General features: G+C 44.5%; 2 protein-coding genes across 2 annotated transcripts; one reads left to right on the top strand and one right to left on the bottom strand.

Annotated features, from left to right (window-relative positions):
- Window positions 1-1228: 1228 nt before the first annotated feature.
- On the bottom strand, window positions 1229-3420 carry ciao2b (cytosolic iron-sulfur assembly component 2B). The gene is made up of 5 exons (XM_047041460.1): window positions 2606-3420; window positions 2375-2454; window positions 2111-2236; window positions 1869-1914; window positions 1229-1707 (listed from the first exon to the last, which is right to left on the bottom strand). The coding sequence occupies exons 1-5, from the start codon at window positions 2730-2732 to the stop codon at window positions 1601-1603; spliced, it is 486 nt and encodes a 161-aa protein (XP_046897416.1). The 5' UTR covers window positions 2733-3420; the 3' UTR covers window positions 1229-1600.
- Window positions 3421-9533: 6113 nt separating this feature from the next.
- Window positions 9534-18690, top strand: LOC124481497 (B-cadherin-like). The gene is made up of 16 exons (XM_047041458.1): window positions 9534-9724; window positions 10222-10336; window positions 12776-13281; window positions 13703-13849; window positions 14068-14223; window positions 14322-14463; window positions 14584-14756; window positions 14970-15098; window positions 15195-15380; window positions 15500-15744; window positions 15873-16015; window positions 16214-16438; window positions 16662-16880; window positions 17015-17145; window positions 17434-17577; window positions 17828-18690. The coding sequence occupies exons 1-16, from the start codon at window positions 9677-9679 to the stop codon at window positions 18041-18043; spliced, it is 2925 nt and encodes a 974-aa protein (XP_046897414.1). The 5' UTR covers window positions 9534-9676; the 3' UTR covers window positions 18044-18690.
- Window positions 18691-18727: the final 37 nt, after the last annotated feature.

Genomic DNA, 18727 nt, shown 5'->3' with positions numbered 1-18727 from the left:
ACATTCGAATGTCAGTTGCCAGAGTCAGTTGCCAGATACTGTTACCTAGCACCAGCTGCAACATGTGAAGAGACAACACTGGGTCATCTTTCACATTCACCTATCATTCTAATCATAAAGTTAAAATGACCGTAGTTCTAAAGTACTCATTTAATGCAAGCTGTTATTTTAAACCCTCACATCAAAATTGAGGATTGTAAAATCAGATTACCAGAGAGATAAATACTTTTATAATTTATATGGGATTAACTATTTACTGAACCATACTAAGGGCCGTACCAAAACAGTGCACAGTTCATTTTGACCTGAGTCCAGAATTAAGAGACAGCTTTTAAAGGGGAATTTCATGGAAAAGTATTGTGTTACCGTATGGAAGGAAAATTATTGCGAATCAATTTTAATGCTAAGCCAAAGCTGTAGTGTTTAATGGAGCTCCTCCAAAACCTGTTTCTGGTCGAACCACCAGGCTCCAGGTGGCAAACGATACAGCCTGGTGATACTCCCTATTCAGGTATCAAATGTATACAGCTAACATGGAATGATAATCCTACACTCGCACGCACACACACACACACACACAAACAAGAAGGCTTAGATATGCACAGTATAACATTTCAGACAGTGTAATGAAAATGGTTTTGTTTTAAAACAATGTAAGGAGTGGAGTGGACAGCATGTTCCCGAGGAGACCTGTAGCAGGTCTGTCAGCTACAAACTGCAATATTTCCCTTTGTCCAGTAGTAGGTGGTAAAACCTCACAGGATTAACTGCGAGTTACTGATGCAATAGGCACGTTAATTCATGGTTTTAAAACATAACATATATAATGTTGGTCTTATAAATTCAGATCCATTTGATTGATTCTAGATTAAAACATTTAAATTACACTGGCAAAACTCAAAACATGACGCTTTGTTGCTTTCTGTCTTATCATGTCACTACCATTGTCTATAATCCTGTGAGAAAAGCTTTAGCAGAGAATGGTTTCGATCCATCGACCTCTGGGTTATGGGCCCAGCACGCTTCCGCTGCGCCACTCTGCTGATAGCCGCTGTTGAAGAAGTGGGAATTTAAAAATAAAATGTCAGGTTCTTGACTCGGCAATTCGTAACTGTAATACTGTTAAGGGACAAGGGAGGGTAGTGGATAGAAGGAGGATTAAATTAATATTATTAGACAATAATCTTTCGCAGAGCAAGCCTTTAGATAATAACACACATGGGGCTTCCATATTTAAATGTATTTATTCACAATGCACAATTCATAACATTAAGCATTTAATGTCAGCAAAATTATATGAAATATTGCAGCTAAAACTGCAATGCATACAAGTATGCATCAGCTGTAATTACAAATGTTCCATTTAAAAGACACAATCAGAATATACTCTGTGACTGGCTGATTTACGAAGTAGACTGTATGACATTCTCAGGACTACTTGCTGTCTACTAGATCAGAAGTACTAGTCACAAGTAGAAAGTGCTTCAGAAAACTGTTCATAGAGATGTCAGATATTGTCTATCATTGCTCTGAGCAGATTGGTTGTTCGGGTTGTTCGGGCAGCACTGGTGGACAAGGATTTGCTAATATTACCAGGACCTTAAGCATTCAGGGTTCTGGTGGACAGACATTGGTTGACAACCTCCAGAAGCTGGGCATTTTCCAGAGCTGCAGCCACTCTCTCCTTATCTGCTAGCTGCTTGTTGACTGTAAAAAAGAGCATACTTGCAGACCTCACTAATAACTTACTTAGGATTCATGCTCAGGACTTACGAGTAGGCCTACACATCTGTAATGTTCATGCACTATTAGCCTAGAACTACGTGTGTATTACTGCCATTCAAATACTTAATTATACAGTGCTTTACCTGCTTCCTCTGAGGCGTGGGTCCCCGGAGTGATACAAACGTCAATCTGATGGGTTATGTAAGATATATATGAGTAAGATATATATATATTATTTATTTATTTTACCTTTATTTATCAGGGTAGAATCATCAATATAGAGATATACAGGTTACAGTTGGATATTTACAGTACTCTCAAACTAGCAGTGAGGTGTGAGTGTTATTGAGGTCCTTGTTTCTGTAGCCAAGGGAACCTAACCCACCTTGAACCTTTCTGGTAGCGAGCGCAGCAGTTTGACTTTGATCGAGAGGCCAATAAGGGTTGCCATGCTGCAGTGTGGGATGGTGGGGGTAAACTCCACCCCGACGGTGTTCTCCTGGTCGTTTACCTGAAGAAAACAGCAAACTACTTTTATTAATCAGTCATCGTTTAGCTTCAAAATGACTTGAAGACTACGGAGTATGTTGTCAAACTCTTGAGTATAGAAAAGTACAATCCAATCTTTCACATAATGGAGGTTACTCACGCGCACACGCACTTGTTCCACAACATTGAGCTCCTCGAGGGAAAGCGGGTGCTCGGGGTCGTTGATGGACCTTATGAGATGTAGCCCACCTTCGGTCAAGGTTCAATCCTTGAAGTAACACCTGGTAATTTATCGTGAATAAATCTGTGATACTTCAACCTAGAAATCAAACTATAGTTGCATACAAGATAGAGACCCTATTACTTCAAATTCCCACAAATTAAAGGATATCAAAGATTTCCCTGTCGTCGATAGGGTCCACAACATCTTCGTCTTCGTCATTTGCTGTCAGAAGTCTCACGCCAGAACGTTGGAAAATCAAGGGATTTGCGTTCTCTAGCCGAAGTCCCCCCGACATTTTATTTGCTGTTCTAAAATACTGATGATTATTTTCCACTCTACCAAAGAGCTTCTAGCTACTCTTTGACTCTACCTTTTTCCCACAACCAGAGCCCGTCTACCACAATTTAGGAAAATACTTCCTGGAACAGTACGGAAAGCCATAGATTCAGAAACGGGTTTGCGGTTTAGTATTTATTTTAGTTGTCCAGCAGGAGGCACAAAACTTTTAATTATGAAAGAAATGCAGTGCATGTGTAGTTCATAGAGTGGTTCATGCAAGTCGCCATTCTATTCATTTTATGCAGCAAAGGAAATCCATGAACACTGAAATATTGTATACCTCTATGGCATGAAAAGTGAGCACTGATAGTATCTGCACAAATGATGAATAATCTACCAACCTATGTTGCTGTAGATTAATGCCCTACCTTTTGTCCATGTCCCTAACTTGCCAGACAGGGGGGGGGGGTCTCTCAAAAAATATGTCTCTCGTTCTCTCTCTTTCTCTGGACCCCCACTCTACTGCTTGCTTGGATTCCGCTCAAGACCTGCTTACCCTGCCCCTGCTCCCCTTGCCTCAGTTCTTGTTTCCCTGAAACCCACCTGAGTTTACCCTGGCCTGCACCTCATCTTCCCCCAGCCTACCTTTTATAAATACCTTATTCATGTTTCCTCATCTGAGTCTACACTTGGGGTGAACTGCTCCGCCCTCCGTAACAGTACCCTTCGAACACAGCAGTGTTCATTTGTTTCAAACAGGAAGTGCTTCAGATATTCATTCTGTTGTGATACTGTGACGAGTGACACACACAGACACACCTGTTCAAAGTTAACTTAATTGTAATATGCATACAATTTAATTAATTATTTCCACACTATAATATTAATCCTTGGTATACTCATCATGAAAGGGTTGTAAACTTTGATGTATTGCTATGTTAAACATCCAGGTTTAATGAAAACATCACAGGGGTAATAACCAGGACTACTCTGTAAGAGTCGCTGTGTATTCTACCTCCTGACCTGTTCTGCGTGTCTCACTGATACTCCATTGTTCCTGCAGCATGAACATGTCTCAACCTGAAATTCCTGTTCAGAAAGCTGCTGATAGCACACCTTTGTCAAAGCGTTAGCATGAAGGTTAGCAGAAAGACAACCATGGTTATTTAATCTAACTCCTCTATATACACTAGAAGATAATAGCAATTAAAAGTAAATATCAAATTCCTAATAAAACAATCACTAATTACAATATTATTCATCTGCTGTCCTGAATGTGCATCATTATATTTTTTGTACATGGCCATGTGAGAGTTTGGTATAGGTATGTCATAAAGCTTTAACACATGGGGGGGGGGGGGGTCAAAACACAGAAGTGTAATCTGGAACTTAGTAATCCAAATCCACTTCCTATGTAATACTATCCTTTCTCTGACCAACTCTGTCACCAAGATTAGTTCCACAGGGTGCATAGTTTAAGGGCTGCAATTTAAAATGGCAGGCACACCCACATTGTGTGTCAACAATGATCGTTAGGTATAAAGGGCAGTGGCTGAGCTGGGTGTGGTTGGTTTGCTCTGGACTTCCCTCAGGGCCAAATAATAAATGGTGTTCACTGCTTGAGCCAGACCAGGGAGATCTCTTCCCAGGTATCTGCAACCAACTGTGGTTTATAAATTCAGGTCATTGGACCTGTTAACTGTCAACAGTGTGAGCAACTTCTGTGTGCCTGCTCTATACGTGATGATGACAACAGGAAAAGCCCCAAAACACAAACACACACACAGACAAGGACAGGATGTGTATTTAAATGCCTGCCACCTGTAACTCACCCAGGACAGGAATGTGGAGTTTGGGATTTCAGTTTTATCAGAGTGAAACCCCAGCCCTCCCCACAGTAAACATAGACTCTCAGGGTAACATTCACCAATGACATCACAACAGCGATGAGAAAGCCCCAGGGAGCCACACAGATGGCAGAAACCTCTGGTTAGTCTTTGGCCCTGGGCGCCACACAGAAACACTGAAAATGACTCCAAAGACAAGACTATGCCACTAAAACACTCACACCCCACAGACAGACCTACACAGGACTACAGGACTACAAGACTACAGGACCTCAGGACTCAGTTAGTCACAGTGTTGAGAATATTCACTGTGTCTGACTGAGGCCGTGAGATGATCTGTGATCAGGGTGGCAGGCAAGTAACTAGGCAGGACAGTTGTCTGAGCTGTTTCTGGTACTGAAGCCCCGGAGCAAGGTGTCAAGTGTGGAGGAACACAGACCCCCTCTCCTGCCTGGGGGATGGGAGCTCTGATGAGGCTTTTCAGGAGACTGGAGGTGGCTCCTCACATTCCAGGAAAACAAAACCCCTAACAGTATCAACACAAGATGAGACTTGTCTCTCCCTCTCTCTTTTCCCATCTCTTGTCTCTCTGTGTAACTCAGTCAGAACTCACGACAGATCCAAACGTGTCTTAAAGTTCAGCTGGTAAATCTGGTACGAGAAAAGCCTGGACAGACCGACGATGTCTTAACCTAATAAGACAGCATTGGTTATGCATGCATAAACATTTTATGGCATCTAAAAGCCCCACTCTGCTTTGCGTGATGGGCTTTTAGGTCTGCGGGCGCTAAAAGAAAGTCCATCATGGAGGACACTCGAGATTGGCTGATCACAGCACTTCAACAACATGGATGAGCTCATAAGACCTACTGGAGCACTATGGCACTGAACAGAGGGAGGACGAGCCTTACAGACGGATGTGGACCATCTAGATCAATGATGAAGAGGCCTATGAAAACGGAGCTGAACAGAGACTTCCAGTATCTGTGTGAGGCAAGAGGGGGGGAGGGGGGGGGGTAATACTGGTGAGTCTGAAAACAGACAGTGATGCAGTCATGGTATTACAGAAAACCAGTTTCTCTCTCAATCTCTAACCCCTCCCCCATCTCTCCTGGCCTCACCTTGCTGTTATTGCCCAGGAAGCTTTCTTTCATTTCTTGAAAACCACACAACAAAACACAGCATCATTAATAATGCACAGTTTTAGTGACCCATGGCTGGTATTGTTTGTGTCAAGATAAGAGTTTATCCCACTCTTGTATAAACGTGTCCCAGTCCAAACCGCTTGTCTTTATAGTAAGGGACAGGGAAGTTGAAACCGGAGACCACAGATGCTTTAAACATTGACAGAGAGGTTAATGAATGACAGAGCTGTAAACTGTGACAGACAGTGGCCTTGACAGCCATTTTCTCTCAAAACAAGAACAAAACTTTTGTTCTTTCGATATCGACATGATGTTGCATTCAATTATTAACAGTATTCATATTAAGAAATGAAGTTACTCTTTAACCTCAAACAAGTGAATAAATAATTGATTGGAGTCACCATGGAATAACATGATCTTGCCTAACGCTTTAACAGGGAAAACAATCTCAGGCATCTGTATATGTTTGAGATCAGATACTTGTCTGTGCCTCTCGTGTCAACCCATTGGTCCCTGAGGGAGATTTCCTCAAACCAAAACTTGACATGATCGTTTAAACGTAACTTTTTTTATCAATGAACAATAAACATGACTAAGGTCAAATCCTCATATATTTTGTTATCATGAAATTTTCTTAGCATGACATTTTCTTAGCATATGGTGGAGAAAACGAATTTCACGTTTTTCCAATGAAAATGTACAGTCAAAAGCTCTTAATAGCTTATATCAGTATATAGGGATTGCATTGAAACAACTGGACAGTCAGAAAAACACAGCAATAGATGGAAAGTGGCATTATCCATCTGTATCCATCAAATGTATGTATGAGATCAGATACTTGTCTGTGACTCTCACATTAGTCGGTTTATGAGTGTCAAATTTCCAGAGATTTCCTGTTAGTGACTTAGTCACATCAACAAGCTTGGAGTCTTTCTGTCATCAGATGCTTCAGACTCTGAATGAAGGCACACAGACCACCCCCTCATCACAAGCAGTAGAACCACACACTGTTCTGTGTCAACCACACTTGTATTTCATGCTGTTGTTGTCAGGTAGCCTAAAATATGTTCAATGGGTTTACAGACAGTGGTCATTGTTGAGCTTTAGTAACATTAAACATTAGGCTGTAATGGTGGAGATGACGGGTTAGGGCTTGGTGATAGTGATGATGTATTCACTGACTCACATATTGTAAAAGTAAAGTTGGATTCTGAGTTGTTCGCTGTGCTCGACTTCCTGCTCAAAGTTTATACTCTGGTGAAGGGGTTAATGTATGTTGTATGGTGATAACAAATTATTAACTCATACTCCTCCACCAGTCTGTTTCTGTTTGCATCCTTTCCTCCTTTCCTCAAAACCTCCTTCTTTCCCCATCCCTCTTTTCACACACCTCCACCTTGATCTCAGTCTAAGCCTCCCTCCCTATTTTCCTAAACCCCCGACCTTCATCTCTCTGCCTCCTTCTTTTACTCTTTTTCTCTCCACTCCTTCCTCCCCTCTGACCTCAACTACTCATCCTCCCCTCCTGGCCTAGCTAGGGGGAGTCATTCTCTCTTAATTAGTTCAAGTCAAGGTTAGCTCTAAGGTTATAGGGGTTCAGTGGGCTGAGTAGATTGCTTAGAGCAGAGACACAAGGAGATTGTTATACATTCCTGTCTGGATAAGAGGTGGACTAAACACTGTTCTTCAGGGGAGGCTGAGAAAGAAAGGGTAACATTCTGAAGGATATCAGGCCTACTGTGTGAAGACAAGTCTCACACGCTGGATACAAATTTAACCTTAAGCTAGAACCATCGACAGTGGCTAGAACCGATAAAGAACTCTGCCAAGCTGGAGGGCATAGGCCTACAGTTTATTGTATGCATCATGACTGGTCGAATATGTCTAATATATATAAAGAATCAGAATATGACTCTACAAGAGCTAGGCCTACTGCGTAGTGACAAAGCCAGTTAGATATGCATACCAGTTGGTCTCAACATTAGGCCTACATATATTTTCTAACCTTCACAGTTCATTTTTGCCAAATAACCACACAAATGCATGTGTTCATTGTCCATTGATGAGGTCGGAAGAAACGTTCTCTGTTCTAGCTCAAATTCTAGTTGGACGGAAGAGAAGATAAGATCTCTAAATTGCTCAAAAAATGTAATTTAATGCTAGCAAGCTAAGTGACATTGTAATCTGATAATTTCTCCATCTAAGGGGGTGCGTGCACCGACAACGGAGTTGCATTTCGCATGTAATTTCTTTGATTTATTTCATAAATTGGTTTGGTCACTGTAGACCCTACAAAGCGAAAACTTTTGTCCATTCCCCAAATAACCCGCGCTTTTAGACCATACTGCCAGCACGCACCCACATAAATGACATAATGCTAGAATCAGATCTGCCTCTGTCCTGTCTCTCATTCTGCAATCAAGTTGGCCTGCTAACGAAATTAATCACTTTGACAGCTAAGTTATTAATGGTGAGTTGTAAAACATGGAGCCAAAACGTTGTATTTAATAAATTAGACATTAAATTACATTTTTGATTCGATTTTGGAGGGCTGATAACAAAATGTTTTGAGGTTAATCTACACAGGGTTGGAGTTGTTGGTTGTAGTGTTGCTAGCTTACCCTTGCCTTGTTGCAGGAAGTGTGCATGCTTAGCCAAAGCATCCCCTCCACCCCTCAGGCCACGAGTTATAATCTTGCTAGTGATCATCACAGTTTAAACTCATGATCTAATGAACTCTGTGAAGTCGAAGGTCGCTGAAGTTGTGACCGAAGATGATATGCTGCTGTAATGTGATTATGCTATCAATAGCTTACATTAGCCTCAGGCACTTCTAGTCAGCTATCCAGCTAACTCAAGCAACCCCTGTCACCCTGGCAGTGGTCCAGTTAAGATTAATAAAGCAAGCAACTTGTCCATGCTTATTGCCCTGGCGGCCGAGCAAACCTACCCACAGCAATGCATGATTCTGAATCGTGAGTCGTGAGACACCACCCTTCGGCATCTTGCAGTGGCTTTTAGAAACGTCTTCATTCATCTGTCTTTGAATCTGGCCTACATTTTTTTAATTTAAACGAATCCTGACTCGTTAACGGCACTGATGATTCATCTTGCCTATGTTATTTTCAGTACATATCACTTTGACATATTAACAGGTTAACTACTCAAGCTCAGAAAACAAGGTGTCACCAACGGGTTGCAGAGCGTCTTAGTTTGATTCTTCAAAACCAGCTGTTAACATGACCAAATGTGTCAGAGAAGAGCAGGCTTTGTGATAGTCTGTGGTAGAGGAGTCATCTAAATGGCTCCTTTGAGAGCAGTGGAATAGCAGGGTAGGATATCTGTCTGTTCTTGTATAATGGGTCTTAGTTGACACTGAGGAAATACAGTCTGGAGGAATACCTTCCTACTCGTTCTGTAGAGATTTTTTAAAACCAAATACATTGTATTTTACATTACAAATAAGCATTTATGGATCTACACTCTATATTATGAACAACATGAACAACTCCCAAAAATACGTTGTCAAAGACTGCAAATGTTTTTATAGCCTAGTGTAAAATAGAACTTGGGTTGCAGCCTAAGCAGAACATCTGTCAGTTCAGTATTAGCGTGTTGGTTCCTGAATTAATGCTTCCAATCCCTTTCTCGATTGGTATTATTTCAGCAGGAACCTTGGTTTGACTAGCATTCCAGTGTGTTCCTGTTTAGTATTTTTGAGTTACCTGTGTCCGTAGGTGCTGGCGATCGCTCATGACCATACTTGGAATTTGGCGGATGGGCGAGGCCACCTGCACTTATACGTCATTCAGTTCTACCTGCTGAAACCCATCGAACTGATTTAGCTGCAGTGTACGAAAGACCGCTTTTGAACAAGGAAGCTATTCCTGTACAAGCGGAGCGGCAAAGGAATACTTTCATTCTCAAAAAGCCTTTCTACTATTGTTTTACACCAAGGAATATATCAGATGAGGACCTTTAAGTTCACGCTTTTAGGCGTCTTTTTTTGTCTCCAGGTAAGACTTATCTATGCTTTCTCTTTTTTTTTTTAATTTTTTTTTTTTATTATTTTGTGGTAGTGGTTACTGTGGAGAAAGTCGTAGCCTACTTTTGTACATTGTCAAATCATTGACTAAATTGTTCATTGTGATTTGTTTAAAAATCCGTGACATTGTTAACCCGAAGCCCATAATCTTAAACGTTTTTCAATATAGTACAATCATGTAGCCTAAGGAATGGGGGCAATACGAGTTAAAATGATTGACGAAACCGAGAATCCTGATATGTAGCCTACTTTATATCAAATGTCATATTGACATGTCACCCAATTTCTGTCCTCGGTCTAGTTTTTTTCCCCCCATGAACTAAAGCTCTTTGTTTTTATTGCAGTAAACATTTTGACATGTAATGTTTGTTTTATAACCTTTTGAAAGTTCTTTTGATAGACCTAATGATTTATTTAAAATGTAAGAGATGGTCCCTATGTTTTCTAAGCATATTTGTTTCGTGTCAGGCTTTTGCGCCTGGGTCATCAAAGGAGTCGGCATGTCGGCCGGGTTTCGAAGCAGACATGTTGATTTTCAAAGTGGAGCGAAGGCTTCTCCAACAGGGCAGAGTCCTGGGCAAAGGTAAGGGCCTTCCGGTCTGATACATAATATTATGAGAGACTTCATCTCATGTGATCCCCTTTGAATTCTAAACCACTCAAAGGTGGTCCCCTTATGTTAGAATGTTAAAAAAAAAGGATACATTCAATGTTTTGTACTCTTACAATGAATGTGTTCATGTAGCCTGTCTACTAATTTGATATTCTGTCGGTTACCTCTGGGTTTGTTCAACCATAATGTAAAAGGAATCCAATATCATAATTAGTTTTTACACATACTTGAGTGTCTACTAAGCCACAGGGTCGGTGTGTTTGGTGTTTGTCTTGTCTGGGAAATGGCCTTCAGGACTGGTTGTGTAGCCGTTCACCTTGTACAGTCATCCAGTCACAACACCAGCTCTTGTCTCCTCAGCCTGATAATCTCAGCGCCAGGCAATCTGTATCCTGGTGTCTGTGACTTGCAACTAAACTGCCATCAATTGCATTATTTGAATGTATTATCATTGCAACATGCCTTGTCACTGTCAATGTGGAAGTGTGGTGGCTTCGTCAGTGTGTGTATTTGTTCATGGGTGTCAGCTGTTTGGCCAGAGGGTATTAAAGGGACACAACCAAGTCTGTTTTCTGGAAATCTCAAGTGTTCTACCGTGCCTCCCAGAGCCCTCCAGTAACTAACTCCCTTTGATGAGAGGATGGTGTTTGTAAAGGGGCAGCTGGCCAGAAGACCATGCTACCTGCCCACTCTCTACAGCAGGGGTGGCCAACCCTGGTCCTCGAGAGCCTCAGTCCTGCATGTTTTGGATGTTTCCCTGCTCCTGCACACCTGATTCAAATGAATGGTCGTTATCCAAGCCTGAGAATGACCGTTTATTTGAATCAGGTGTGCTGGAGCAGGGAAACATCTAAAACATGCAGGACTGAGGCTCTCGAGGACCAGGGTTTGCCACCCCTGCTCTACAGCATGTCTAAGGCAATTCAGTTTTTCCTGGAGTTTGCCTTATCTTGTCTCTGTCCTGCAGTTACACTGGGTACATTTTCTGGTCTGGACTCATGTGGGTGGTCTCATTCAGCCTCACCTAAGCCAAGGGTTAAGGGGTCAAGCCACCCATTAAAATAAACCAATACCTTGCACTCCACATGATCATTGGTGTGGGAACTGGTCTGAAAGTTTAATGAATGGAATGGTGAAGCATGTGTGATGTCACTATCGAGAGACTAAGTTCTTACAATGAGTGTTGGTACAGAGCCTTGGATCCTCCTGTTTTTAGTCACACTGGGACAACTTCCTGTGGTTTGAACAGTCGGGTCTGTAGGTGTTGCTAACGAGAATATTTAATGCTGAAAACTTGGTACTGGATGAGGAGGAGGCATTGTTCATTCAACCCAATCCTCCTCCTGATTCCCAGAAATGACTTCTTACTGATCTTCTGCTCTGTGTGACTGAGCGGGTCGTTAGGTACTTTCCCCGACCTGCTGTGGTGGTGAGTCTTGCCTGGGTGTCAGACAACTATTCTTGTTTGGTTTCACTTCTGACTCCTGGAGTCGTCCATATCAGGGGACAGGGTTGGGCAACAAAGCTGCTATTAACAGCCATTTGTGGGCTTTGGAGGAGTTCCCTTCACCCTGTCAGAACCGCTGCTTGGTTGGTTCCCCCATGCGTGTTAAGAGGAGTGCTGTTTCACAAGAACACAAGTCCCCGGTGGGAACAAAGCATGGGGCATATTCTCCTGTTTCAGAGGACCTGACAGGCCTAGGTTTGAGTCTGAACTCTTGAGTAAGGCAGAGGGTGTAAACATTTTATATACCTGGTGGATCGATCTTGTCTGTTTAGAAGTGCTTACACACACTCTCTACCCGACCAGTCTAGTTGTCTGGCAGGCCAAACCAGGACCACTCGTATAGGACTCCAGTCCTACCGGTCTTGTATGACTGAACATGAGTGGTGTAGGGCCAGTTGTGTGGAAAAGCTATTTAGGCTCTCAGCCTCAGGTCGTATCCTGACCCGTAGTCCAACCATTAACTTATCTCTGTGGTTAATTCCTTCCTGTCCAGAGGTTTCTAATGGACAGTCAGCTGCACACCCTCCTGTGGGAGACCAGTTTGATTCCCAGCAGTCATGACTGTACTGTGAAGGTGGAGGAAGGATGAATGATTGTGTCGGCATGTGGCTGTCAGACATATTAGTTGTTTTCGTGAGTAATATTTGTCACAGCTGTAAGATCCTAGCTCGGACACTTTCCTCCATTTTAAAATTGTCACTCCATTCCTAAATTCACTAGTTGACATGGCAGTCAAACAGGTTTGTCCATGATGCAGTGCAAGCCAATTTTCAAAAGCTAAAACATTGATGGCGGCATTCAAAAGTATTTACATTTTAAGAAAGTAATGTTCCTTTGTCTGTGGTTATTCCATGTGTCAGGGTTTCTGTGTGCTCTAACTCCTGCACCTGTCTGTGTTCCAGTGGGGTTTGACGACTGCACAGGACGGAAGCGCTTCTGGTTTAACACAGAGGACAAGCGCTTCAGGGTGGAGTCTGATGGCACTGTAAAGGTGAAGCGGCAGGTGGCTCTTCACAGCGAGCACAAGGATTTCTCCATCCACGTCTGGGACTCACTGGGCAGGAAGATGACCGTCACTGCTAGGGTGGTGCTGCAGGCCAGGGAGCACCATGGTCACGGTCACCAGGACCCCCATGGTCACGGTCACCAGGACCCCCATGGTCACGGTCACCAGGACCCCCATGGTCACGGTCACCAGGACCCCCATGGTCACGGTCACCAGGACCCCCATGGTGAAGGTCACCAGGACCCCCATGGTCACGGTCACAAAGACCACAGTGGGCCCAACAACCAGGACCACCATGGTCACAAGAACCATAAAATCCATCACGACAGCCACCCTATTCATCTGAATCAGACACCTGAGGAGGTGCAGCCCATTGATTTGGCCTCTGCAACTCCTAAACAGGTACAGTCAAACAGAGCTCGAGCTATGCATCATTTATATAGTTGCCTAGTTTCATAAACAAGTATTTAGCAGCTGGTTTCACTTCTTGATGGTGAAGTTCCTTTATCTTCATGTTGAACAGATGTAGTATAACCTGCTCATGTACAAACTCATGGAGCAAGTCCTTTTACTGAAAATGTCCCTTGTTTTAGAGCAATTCAGGAACTTCACCATCACCAAGTGAAACTAATTGCTAAACACTTGTCTGCCTAAATACTGCAATCATTTCTTACCCAATACCTCCCCCTGCTGGGCCTGTTGAGTCATGTCACTTTTCCTTGTGAGCAGTTAAACTAATGTTGGGTAGACCAGGCAATTTCAGATGCCCCCCTCCCCTTCCCCGTGTGGGCGTGTGTAATGATACTGTGTACTTTTTCACTAGGCTCCAGAAAGTTCCAGAGAGCACCTGCCTGTGCTGTTCTTTCCCAAGGCCCGGCCAGGGCTAAACAGGCAGAAGAGGGCCTGGGTCGTCCCTCCGATCAACTTCCCGGAGAACGACAGAGGACCCTTTCCTAAGCCGATGGTGCAGGTAAGATGGCTAGACCTCATAGCAGATATTGTGTTACTGTACTACTTGAAAATACTTGGTGCACTTGATTCCGTTACCCACTGGAATGAGGCCAGTTCCTGAAATGCAATCTGTGAGGCAAATCAAATGCATCAAGAGTCTGTCTCCAAGGAAAATGTGATTTTATATAAGTCTTTGCAGTCTCTGATAAGATCATTCTGATGTATCTGTGTTTTTAGATCCGGTCAGACAGCGATAAGGAAGCACCGGTTCAGTACCAAATTCAAGGCCCAGGAGCAGATCAGCCCCCTGAGAAACTGTTCACCATCGACAGGAATACTGGATGGCTGTACGTGACCAAGCCCCTGGACAGAGAGAAGCAGGACAAGTACACGGTAGGGGCCTGGGGACAGATGCCTTACTGGCTGAACACGCATCAATTTTTTTTCAACATCAAAGATCAAGTTAGTCTCTGATTAACGTGTGTGTGTAGCTTAAAGCTATTGCCAAAACTGGAGATGCTCCAGCTGAGGCCCCCATGGACATCATCATCAATGTCATAGACATGAATGACAACAAACCTGTCTTCCCTCCGGAACCCTTCCGAGGAAATGTCCCTGAAGCTTCCAGTACAGGTGAACACACTTTACACTAGCCTAAGTCACAGTGAACATGTCAGTGAATCTGAAGCAAAAACTGGGTGCTGGGAGAAAGCAGCAAATCTGATCTATTTTCTTTCCCATTCCCATACACAGGCTTTGAGTTCATGAAGGTGGAGGCCACAGATGCGGATGAGCCTGGCAATGCCAACTCAGATATCTTCTACACAATCCTGAGCCAGGACCCCCCTCTACCCAACGCAGACATGTTTGACATCAACCCTGCGTCTGGGCAAATCAGAGTCCAGTCTCAAGGCCTGGACAGAGAGGTGGGTGCTGGGTCACTGAGACCTGTTATAGCCTGTCTACCACTGAGACCTGTTATACAGCCAGTCAGTGGAACATCCAATAGGCTGTGAGGTCTCCACTGCAGGTCTGCTGGAATTCCTCATTGGCTAATATAGGCCAACATTTTATTGGTCAATCAAGGACATGGCAGCAGCTTCACTTGACACCAACATAACACCAGCTCTGTCTTCCAGAAATACCCCAAGTACACGCTGAAGGTCCAGGCTGCTGACATGAAGGGTAATGGGCTGATAGGCATGGGAGAAGCCATTATCACTGTCACCGATAGCAACGACAACGCACCTCAGTTTGAGCAACCTACCGTAAGTGTGTGTGTAAGAGAGTAATGTATGGAGATTGTCTGAATGACTTGGATGTAGAGGTTCGACTGTCTTCATGTTTATCTCCTATAACCCCAGTACACTGCTGAGGTGCCAGAGAACATGCTGGGTGCCGAGGTGGTGAAGATGCAGGTAACCGACCTGGACGACCCCCACTCTGAGGCCTGGACTGCTGTGTTCCGGATCGTGGACGGAGACCCCGACAACCGCTTTAATGTCACAACCGGACCCAGCAAGCAGGAGGGGATTATTACCACAGTCAAGGTAGGACCCCTGTAACGCACTGGATTAAGTTGGACTGGACTTGTGTAAACGAGTGCGAGCTTGTCGCTTCCAACTGCCAGTGTACATGAAGTTTACCAACCTGGGTTGTGTCTCGGCAGGAGCTGGACTTTGAGAGGGTCAGCCGGTATACTCTGTTAGTTACCGTGGTGAACGCGGTGCCCTTCGCCTCTCCCATGCCCACGGCTACGGCCACGGTGGTGGTGACAGTGAAGGATGTGAATGAGGCTCCTGCCTTCAGCCCAGTGCAGAAGCTGGTGGTGAAGAAGGAGGACCTGGCTAAAGGCAGTGAGCTGACCGTCTACACTGCCACCGACCCAGACACGGCACGCAAGCAGACCATCACGTAAGATCCACTGACCCTTCCACAACTGAAGTTGTAATATCAGTTGTAGTTGAGGGAACGCCCCACTACATGCCTTACTGCTGGCTGTTCAGTGATGCCCCGTCTTACAAAGGCTTGTCCCTCCACAGGTATAAGATCCAGAATGATATGGCCGGCTGGCTGAGCATAAATAAGGACAACGGTAAAATCCTAGTAAAGAACGAAATGGACCGGGAGTCTCATTTCGTGGTCGATGGCAAATACACGGCACTCATTGCGGCCGTTGACAACGGTAAGCCTTGTTTTCCTCCTGTCCTGTTTGCTGTCAAAGGGGAGCAGACGGGCAGAGGTGAAAACAGCAGTGTGTTTGATGGAACAGAAGAACTTGCACTGGAAAGACTGCTGGATTCTCTGAAAATTCAAGTTCAGAACTATTTATGAATCTACATTTTATGTATACCCTTCGTTCATATACTTCCTACTTCCTCAGATGATATCCCGGCCACAGGAACAGGCACACTGCTGATCCAGCTGGAGGATGTGAATGACAACGCCCCCATCATCATGGAGCGCTCCATCAGGATCTGCAACAAAGATTCTGTGTCCCATGTGCTGTCTGTCACTGACAAGGACGGCCCGACCTTTGCCGCCCCCTACAAAGTCTTCCTGCAGGGCCAATCTAAAGACAACTGGACTGCAAGCATGAACGACACCCGTACGTACCATGAAAGAACACACCCCCTCCATACATCCATAGCAGTGCCTGTAAGGGTTTTTTCTGCTGCTATGTAAAAAGAGCAAGTCCCCATTAGCTATGGTCAAGCCTGGCCAGCTCTACAAACAGTACTAGGATGTAATAATACAGGGAGTGTTGGTGGGTCTCAACAACATTACCTACCCTGCCTGATATGAGAAATACCTTGTTGTTTTCGTTGCAGAGACGGGCATCATCCTGTCCCTGACCACCTCTCTTGCACAAGGGGACTACACAGTGGTTCTGAGGGTGGCGGACAACCAGGGCCTGGAGCAGGACAGCACTCTTACGGCCACAGTGTGCGACTGCACCGGGGCTGATGTCCAGTGTTCCCTCCTCAGAGAGGCCGGTGTGGGCCTTCCAGGCATCCTGGGGATCTTGGGAGCCATACTGCTGCTGCTGTGTGAGTGGACCGACTGACTCGTGAACTGAACTCTGATCTGTGTGCATGTGATGCCTGATGGTTAAGACTTGCATGTATTGCTACTGATATTGGTACAAACCACATGTACAAATGCTGCCGTCTGTGTGTCACAGTGCTGGTGCTGTTGTTGCTGATGTTCATGAGGAGAAGGAAAGGAGAGAAGAAGGAGCCTCTCCTGCAGGAGGACGATATCAGAGACAACATTTACTACTATGACGAGGAGGGAGGCGGAGAGGACGATCAGGTAGGTGGTGGCAGACAAACAGACAGACATGTTTGTGCACATTGACATTTAGTTATTTAGCAGACTCTTATCCAGAGCAATTTGCAGTAAGTACAGGGACATTCCTCTGAGGCAAGTAGGGTCAAGTTCCTTGCCCAAGGACACAACGTCATTTGGCACGGCCGGGAATCGAACCAGCAAACATTGGATTACTGGCCCTAACCACTCAGCCACCTGACTCCTGACAAATCTGTTTCTCCACTGTACAAAGACGCCTCTTACGTTTTTGCCCAAACTCTCCTGTCCCAGGACTATGATCTGAGCGTGCTCCACCGTGGCCTAGACAACCGCCCTGACGTGTTCCGGAACGATGTGGAGCCCACCCTCACGTACGCCCCCACGTACCGGCCCCGCCCTGCCAACCCTGAAGACATCGGCAACTTCATTGTAGATGTGAGTTCCTCCTCTTAACCTCTCCACAGCTGCACTGCATCACACTGCCCATGTTCTCCTCCAGGGGGATTCTGCAGTCAGCCCTAAAACTGGGCTCTCACAGGATCTTACTAAACAAGTTGTAGAGCTCTTGAAGTTCTATAAAGACAATTGTAGATAAGATGTGGTATCTTATCCAAGCGCAGTTCAATCCACTACCAAAGGAAGTCCACCCAGTATACATTACCCTGACCTCTCTCTCTCCGTCCAGAACTTGAAGGCAGCAGACAATGACCCCACAGCCCCTCCCTACGACTCTCTTCTGGTGTTTGACTATGAAGGTGGAGGCTCAGAGGCAGGGTCTCTCTCCTCCCTCAACTCCTCGTCTTCTGACGGAGACTATGACTACGACCTGATGCAGGAGTGGGGCCCGCGCTTCAAGAAGCTGGCCGACATGTACGGGGGAGGGGAGGAGGAAATGCTCTAGTTACTACAACACACGTACAACCTCATGTTGGCTGGTACATGGCGCGTACATTGCTCTAGATGTGAACGCGTATGGGTGTGCACACACACACATTTTGCCTACTGCATAACACACTGTCTTGCTTTCTCTTTCTGCTTCCGCCCTCTACATCACTTCTTGGGGTGGGACATAAGAGGCACATTTAGTCTGGGCAGTTGTCATGGAAACCCATCTGTTTGCTGTCTGTTCAGAGTACCTGCTCTTCAGGTAGGGTGGGTGATTTGGAGATTGAGCTACGTAATGGGACGGTCCTTAGCCCAGAAAATCATTCTGAACCTCAACCCACTCTGTACTTTGCTACTTGGCCCAGTTGATGAATTTGTATTGTGTTCCTTATGTTTATCTTACCAAGTTTCATTTTGTATAAACGTGGATGTGAATATTGGGAGGTTTCAAAACCATCTTCAGGTTGCTCAACAAATGTTTTTTTTTAAGGTTTGTGAAGCAACTTTTTCCTAAGAATTGTCTCCTTTTTTAACCCTGATTGAACGCGGCATGTGCTCCTGAAGATGCAATCGTTATGATTTTTGTTTTTATACCATGATGGATGTATCTATTGTACAATGGTCAAATTGATGTGAAGAGTTTAATTAAATATATTGAACTAACCTAATTGTCAGTTTGTGTGAAAGTTATAGTATGGGG

This window comes from Hypomesus transpacificus, chromosome 19 (genome assembly GCF_021917145.1).
Source record: "Hypomesus transpacificus isolate Combined female chromosome 19, fHypTra1, whole genome shotgun sequence".
Taxonomy (NCBI): Eukaryota; Metazoa; Chordata; class Actinopteri; order Osmeriformes; family Osmeridae; genus Hypomesus; species Hypomesus transpacificus.
This window is presented reverse-complemented; position numbering and strand designations above follow the sequence as displayed.